The sequence below is a fragment of the Spermophilus citellus genome (genome assembly GCF_964194105.1).
Source record: "Spermophilus citellus genome assembly, chromosome: 5".
Classification (NCBI taxonomy): Eukaryota; Metazoa; Chordata; class Mammalia; order Rodentia; family Sciuridae; genus Spermophilus; species Spermophilus citellus.
In genome coordinates, this window is record NC_138186.1 from 1,099,095 (window position 1) to 1,107,279 (window position 8,185).

At 40.3% G+C, this 8,185-nt stretch overlaps 1 protein-coding gene across 1 annotated transcript; it reads left to right on the forward strand.

The window, feature by feature from the left end:
* Window positions 1-1,112: 1,112 nt before the first annotated feature.
* On the forward strand, window positions 1,113-2,024 carry LOC308650445 (vomeronasal type-1 receptor 4-like; the record flags this gene model as incomplete). The annotated part of the gene is made up of 1 exon (XM_081296451.1): window positions 1,113-2,024. The coding sequence occupies one exon, from the start codon at window positions 1,113-1,115 to the stop codon at window positions 2,022-2,024; it is 912 nt and encodes a 303-aa protein (XP_081152577.1).
* Window positions 2,025-8,185: the final 6,161 nt, after the last annotated feature.

Below are 8,185 nucleotides of genomic sequence, written 5' to 3' on the forward strand. Positions count from 1 at the left end.
TCCCAGCAAGGTTCTGCAGGGGCTGGAAAATGCCCTCAGGACACTGCTTTAGTGATGTGTGCCCAGTGTCTCCCAACCCACTTCTCCACCAGGAGGCTTTCCTGGGGATTCCTAATTCAGACACTGACTCATCTCCTGGCAGCGTGCAGCAGGTGGTCCCACAGCTGACCATTTGATGAACACCGTCACATGCAGAACAGACCCAGGCTTTTCTTAGAGGTCCTTGAGGTCATCAGAGGAACTCAGCCCTTGGCTGCAGAGCCTGGCAGGGCAGTAATCCATGGCTCATGTGAGCACCCTTGCTAGCTGCATGCCGTCCATAATCTGATTTCATTCCTTCATGTCTTTAACAGGTTCGATTTTGGCTGTTGATTCCTTCTGTAAAGGTTTTGGACTTTGGATCCAACAGAGAACTACAGAGACTCTCTGAGAATTAGTAAGCAGGGAAACCACAGAGTCCTGTTGTGTGTAGGAGAACACAGAGGGAAGCTCTCCTCATCAAAGATGGAAAACCATGATGCAAAAGCAAACCTAGAGTTGTGGTGCTGATCCAAATAATAGATAGAAGGGAGGTTGAACAAAGCAGCAGACAGTGCAGAAATTGAAATGTGGCCATGTTTACATTTGTTAAACACGTTGAAGTAACTGGATTTTACAAATTCTTGTGCATATTGGGGGGATGAAAGACCAAGCATGATCTACAACTTTTGCATTGCAATATAAGAATATATAGAATGAAATTTATAAAGAACAGGGAGAACTCTGATTGGGGGAGTACAGGTTTAATGTATCCATGCTGAGGTTGAACATAGATGGGAAACCAAGGATACAACCAAGTTTGGTATTGATGATATGGATCTTATAAAAATTCAGGGTTAACAATTTATTGTTTTGAATAATAGTCCTCAAGATGGTGTTTTAAATGATGTAGAATGTTCCTCAAACTGTTACAGAAAATGAAATATTATTTTGGACAAAATCTGCACCATTACATTTAAACTGATTGTTTTTACACTCTGGGAATTTCAGCTGTGAAATATTTCTTTGCAGATTAATGTTTCTTTCTTCAAAATGTGTTCCTACGTCGAAGCATATCTGCCTGTAATTAAGAAATGGTGTTGAATGTTGTCAAGGGGACTATCTTTGTGTTTCTAATAGGACTTGGAGTTGTGGGGAACGTCCTTGTTCTTGGGAACTATATGGGCTTATTTAGAAGCACCATGAAATCTATCCACCTCATTCTCATCCACTTGGCTTTTACAAACATGATAACACTTCTTACTAGAGGCATGCCAAGGACAGTATCCAGTTTGGGGTTGAGAAGCCTCATAGGTGATATAGCCTGTAAGGTGGTGGTTTACCTCAGCAGGGTGGCCCGGGGCCTGTCCATCTGCACCACCAGTCTCCTCACAGTGGTCCAGGCCATCACCATCAGCCCCAGAGCCTCCAGGTGGAGGAGGCTGCAGCCCAGGTCAGCCTGGCACCTGCTTCCCTTGTTGCTCTTCTGTTGGATACTCAATTCCATAATAAGTATGAACTTACCATTTTATATCAAACACGTCAGAAGTATGAACACATCAGAAGTTACTAGAAGTGATAATTTCTGTTATTTTCAATCACAAAACTGGACAATTAGATGGATTTTTATTGTTCTCATGGTCCTTCGAGATGCTGGGTTTCAGAGTATTATGGGCTGGACCAGTGGCTACATGGTCTTCCTCCTCCACAAGCACCACCAGCACGTGCTCCACCTTCAGACCTGCAAGCTCCTCCACAGAACCCCCCCTGAGATGAAGGCTGCGAAGAGTGTCCTCCTTCTGATGCTCTGCTTTCTCTTCTTCTATTGGACAAGTTGCTTTATGTCTTTATATGTCACTTTCTCCGTAGAGAATAATTTCATAGAAGGAAGTGCTGTAGAATTTGTGGACCTGGGCTATGCAGTCCTCAGTCCACTTGTGCTGATTCACAGGGATGGACGCTTGGCTGAATGTCGGCACATGTCTGTTTCAATGATTTTTCAATAAGTAAGTTTGAAACCATTCTTAGTTTTGTGTTGTTGTATGTAATGGGAAAATCAAGTAAGGATAGCTGAACCACAGAGAGGCTCATTTACGTGCCCCAGATCTGGTGCCAGTCCCATGACATCTGTCATAGGAAGGTGGTGCCGTGTGTTTCTTCTCTCTCTCTGTGGAGTCCTGTGAGAGATGTCATCTGAATCTGGTTATGGATGATCTTCTATCTCTCCTAGGACCCTGTATGTTTGCTTGTTTTACTTCTTTTATAAATCTCAGACTCTGTTGATATAGATATTGATATGTAAGGTGTATATATAATCAGTAGAATATATCTACAGAATTATAATATTTACATATAAAATAGAATAACATACCTCATTGGATGTCAAAAGGGATTGAAAGTGTAGTTGTCTTGTTTGATAGAAATGTCAATGGAGGCACAATGAAAATAACTTAGTTTTTCTTTTCATGTTTTCTGATTGGTAAATCCCTATTTTAATGCATTTTATCTCCAATAAAAGATAAGTTGGTATTGATCGCAAATCATGACTTGTTTCCAGAGTGTTCGAAAAAGACTTTACGCTGCTTGATGTTCTCTCCCTATTTTTAGAAATACACATCATATTCTAATTCACAGTAAAATGAACTTACTTTTCCTTTTTCTTAAATGGACAAAACATATATTTGTGTAGAAAGCACAGATCTGGCATGAATGTGTTTGATTAAACATTTTGAAATATTATTGATACTGTCAACATATTGATTAAGGATATCAGATTTGACATAGAGGTCCTTCCCCTTCATTGCAAGATGTCCTCTACATTTTTCTTATGACCCTGTTTGTTTTTGGATGTTTTAATTCTCGAGGAAGAAATGGTGAAGGCCTTTCCATTGATAATATGTTAACATATTTAAAGAAATGTTTTACTGTTATCATGTCAGACTCAAAAATCAACAGTTTATCTGCTTGATAACACGGTGGCGTCCTTGAAGATAAAGTGTGTCATTGTGTCTCAGTCCACGTTTCTCCTGTGACAGCTGTGTCCTGAAGTCTAGCAAGAGAACGAGACAAGGTGAGCCACCCCTGAACAGGTCGTCACTTATGGACTCAAGGGCAAGGGGTGCGAATCCCATAAGTGCAGTTAGGAATGAGGGACAGTAAAGTGGAGTCAGGGGGTTAGTCGACTGAGCATTTGCAACAGACAGACACCTAGAAGGTGGCCCATGACCGTTGGAAACAAGTTGTCAAGGGTTGCCTGGATTTTAGTTTCCCCACATAAGTATGATTATTTTTTACTCTAAAATGTGGGGATTGAGTTGAGAAAATAAAAGTACATCTGAAATCATAATTAGTAAATAATTGAAAAGAATGGGGCTTGTGGTTAAGAGTGTTTCAACATGTGGAGTGGAGAGAGGAGAGAGGATGGGAAACACTGGCCTGGAGCGCTCTGACATGACTGGCAGGACAGCAGTCTCTTTGATTTCTCAAATGTCCGGAGGTTTTTGAAGCAGTGAAATATAAACAGGGAGATGAACTCTGCATCAGTTGTGCCTTAGAAGGCTAACATGATGTTTATAGTAGAGATGACAGAATATTCCCCCAATTTTGTGAGTCAGACCTCCACATTCAGAAACCCTGAAGATCTTGTTATATGGAATTGAAACAGCGATGTTTATACATAGACCTGAAGTTGCTAAAAAGGAAAACAAAGAAATATCTTGAAAGCAACAATGAATACATCAGGTAAAAGCCATCAAGGATTCCTAATTGATAGTGGATTTCATACACAGGATCTTGGGCCCCAGAAAACTGCATTGATCACAAACTTATAAAATCCCTCCTTTAGCCATTATCGTCAGTTCATACCTAGTGTCAGTTAATCGCTGAAATGTCTGTTGGTTCCCTCGTTCCCATGACCATCATTCTATTAGGTGAACGTCCGTCTCACTGGGGAAGAGTAGGAGGAAGGGGTCAGTGTGCTCTGGCAGTGCAGCAAGGTCCCTCATGGGCAGCTCCCTCCCCCTCCACACAGCAGCTCTGTGTCTGCAGACTGGCTCCAGGATGGGAGTTAATGGAGGAGCTATGAAACCTGTTCTAGAGATTTGAGTCAGGTGTCCACTCACAGAAGTTGGGGTTTCACTCCTTCTACAGACCCAGAAGGAACTGGCAGAACTCCCATATGTTTCCTTCCTACAGACCCCATGATCAGTTGATCAATGACAAAGATCTCTAGGTCTCCCAGTTCTGATTCCTTCCATGGTGGTAAATATGACTATTGTCCCTTAGTTCTTCAATGCCACCATATGGCATATGTGACCTTGGGAACTGATGGTCCCCTTTGTGTTTCACTATTCTAGTTCTACGCTAGTACCTCCCATTTCGATGTTAGATTCATGGCAAAGAACCAAGAGAATCCATCTAAGATGCTGAGCTATCCTCATGAATTTCTTCAGCAAATGGTGTTGGTAAAATTAGACACCCAAATGTAAAATAAGATATTGGGTCTTAATTTTAAAACACACACAAAACTCTAATCAAAGTTGAGCAAAGATTTAAATACATAAGTGAAATTTTAGAACTCCTCAAATACAAAATAGAAAAATACTTCTCAATTTTGTCTCCTCAGTGAGTTTTTGGATATGAATTTCAAAACAGAAAAAAATAGAAGAAATTACCATGTGGGATTATCACACTAAATACATTGTGCATATAAAGGAGACACTCAACACATTGAAAACTCAGCAATGGGAGGAGACCCACATTTGAAAACTATGTGACTAGTACAGTTTTACTGTCCAAATTATGTGAGTCACTCATATATGTGCATAGCCAAAAACCCAAGACTAAGCATGTTATAAGTGGACAAGGGACTAGAAAAAGAAGACATACAAATGTTCCAAAAATATATGAAGAGTTACTCAACATCACTAACTCTCAGAAAACTGCAACTCAAATTCAGAAGACATAACCTCACACCTGGTAGATTGGTTTTTATCTAGGAGAGAAGAAATAATAAGTGTTAGCCAGGACCTGGAGAGAAAACAATTTTGGAAATGCAAAAGTGACTCTTGGTATTATGTGTGCACTGTTGTTGAGAACTATGTTCCTTTTCCATTATGAGAATAAAAATGGATATTCCTCAGAGAATTAATAGCACAGACTTTTCCATCTTAAGCAAAAAGAATGAAGTAGGAGGCATTACACTACTTCAGAACTCAAAATATACTACCAATCTCTAGGAGTATAGAAAGCATGGTTTTGGCATAAAGACAGACACTTTCACCAGTGGAAATAACCAGGGGCCTAGAAGTAGCTCATGCATCTACAGCTAATTGAGTGTCCACAAAGGTGCTCTGAAGGTTCGTTAGAGAAAGTACAGATTCTCAATGAAGTGGTCTTGGAAAAGTTGCATGTCCACATGGGAAGAATGTCACTAGACTCTTGTCTCTTACAACCTAGAAAATCTATTCAAAATGAACAAATTCAATAACCACCACAACAAAAGGCCCTGATTAAAAAGGGGCAATAGTATTCCTTTGGTTTGAATCTCTGTGCCTTCCTCTATTCTGATAAATCTTAGATTTAATCTTTTGATGTTATTCCTAATCCTTGGAGGCTCTGTTCATGGTTCTTACCATTTTCACTGTGTGGTCAACATTATTTTCAAGATTGTGTATTTTTTCTTTATTGCGTAAGGTTCTGTCTTCCAAGTGATCCAGTCTGTGAACTATGCTTTCTACTGAATTTTTTAATTTGGTTATATATAAAGAATTAAAATAACTTAATACCAAAACAAAACACCCAATCAATAAATAGGCTAAGGAACTGAACAGACACTTCTCAGAAGAAGATATACCATTGATCAACAAATGCATGAAAAAATGTTCAACTTCTCAAGTAATTAGAGAATCGCAAATAATAACTACTCTAAGATTTCATCTCACTCCAGTCAGAATGGCAATTATCAAGAATATAAGCAATAATATGTGTTGGCGAGAATGTGAGGAAAAAGACACACTCATACATTGCTGGTGGCACTGCAAATTGGTGAAATCCTTCTGGAAATGAATATGGAGATTCCTAAAAATCTTCGAATGGAACCACCATTTGACCCAGCTATCCCATGCCCTGGTCTTTACCCAAAGGACTTAAAATGAGCATATTACAGTGATGCAGCCACATCAATGTTTATAGCAGCTCAATTTTTAATAGCTGAACTGTGGAAGTAACCAAAACGCTCATCAATAAGATACAGAAACTGTGGTATATACAATGGGGTATTACTCAGCATTAAAAGAGAACAAAATTATGGCATTTGCAGGTAAATGGATGGAGTTGGAGAATATCATGCTAAGTGAAGTAAGCCAATCTTCAAAACCAAAGACCAAATACTTTCTCTGATAAGTGGATGCTGATCTGTAACAGGGATGGGGGAGGCATGAGCAAAATGGAGGAAATTTGGGCAAAAGGGAGGAAGGGATGAGAGGGTGCATGGGGGCAGGAGAGATGGTGGAATGAGATGGACATCATTACCATAGGTACATGTGGGACTATGGTGTGATGCTACATTGTGTGCAACCATAGAAATGTAAAGTTGTGCTTCAATTGTGTGCAATGAATCAAGATGCTTTCTGCTGTCATATATAACTAATTAAGACAAATAAATTAATTTAAAAATCAGATTCCATTCCAACATCATAATCAAATAAATATTGTTAGAAGGAAAAAAAACCTGGAGTGTGGTAACCTTGATTACAGCACATCAGGTGCTTTGGCTACAATCAACTATTAAAATTAAAACAAAAGAAGAGTTTAAAAGATAGTGTTTAGGACAGTCCCTAAATCAGGTGAATCTTTATGTCTGCACAGTTGTTACCAAGGCCCTCGAGCGTCTGCAAGGATAAACTTTTTGAATTTATGCACAGTCCATGAAAACCCCGGCCATCTCTTCTGTGCCACACATTCTTCATGCCAATTTGTCTGGAGAATCTAATTGGATTTCTGCCTTGGTGTCTGCTGACTGTGTCTTTCTGGTGAATTTTACTGCTCATATTAGCAATTTCTAAAATTAGCCTGGAATGGGCTTCTCTCCAGCTGCAGTGGCCACAATGGTGAGGTGAAAACCCCCTTCCTTGGCCAGGAGGTGGGGGTCCCGGGGAAATTAAGGGAGGTCAGCTAAACCTTGGGTAGAACTGGTTTGAATCCCACCTTCTTAATAAGAGTCTCTTATGAAGAGGGTGGGACTCAATCCCACAGTCCAGAGCACAATGGATTAGCAGTCCCTGGCCCTAACCACTCGGCCACCTGGTCTCAGAGCCCTGCTGCTGCCACACTGGCTTAGGCAGGTGTTTGATAGGTTTGCCAAGTGGTGGAGCAGGCCAGTCTCCACAGATGAGCAGCAGCCCTGCCAGAAGTTGTGGGGAATCGGGGTGGTGGGGTCAGCGTGGCCAAGGTACCTGCTGTGCTGGACGCTAGCTGGACGCCCGTGCAGAGGCATCTGTGCATGGCAGGGGAGCCAAAGTTGATACATGGCACAAAGTTTCCAGGTTTGTAGGAGCGAGGAGTTCTAGTGAGCTATGATTCAGCTGCATTGGCTGATCATGGTGCCAGTGCATATGTCAGAAAGCTGGAGGAAGAGTTTCCTTGTTTTTTATTTTTTAAATTTTAGCTTAGTTTAGTTTTGTTTTAATTAGTTACACATGACAGTAGAATGCATCTATGCACTTTGATATACATAGATGGGATATAATTTCTCATTTTCTGAGAGTACATGTTGCAGAATCGTATTGGTCATGCACAGTCACATAGATACATACAGTAATAATGTCTGTTTCATTCTACTATCTTTCCTATCCCCACATTCCCTCCCCTCCCCTCTCATAACTTCCCTCTACCTAATGTAAGGTAATGTTATTCTTCCCTAGTGCCTCCCACCTTGTTGTGAATTAGCATCCACATATTTGAGAAAACATTCAGCCTTTGGTTTTGTGGGATTGGCTTATTTTGCTCAGCATGGTATTCTCCAATTCCAATCATTTACTAGCAAATGTCATAACTTTTACTCTTGTTTAAAGCTGAGTAATATTCCATTGAGTATATATACCACATTTTCTTTAACCACTCATTTATTGAGGGATACCTAAGTTGGTTCCATAATCTAGCTATTGTG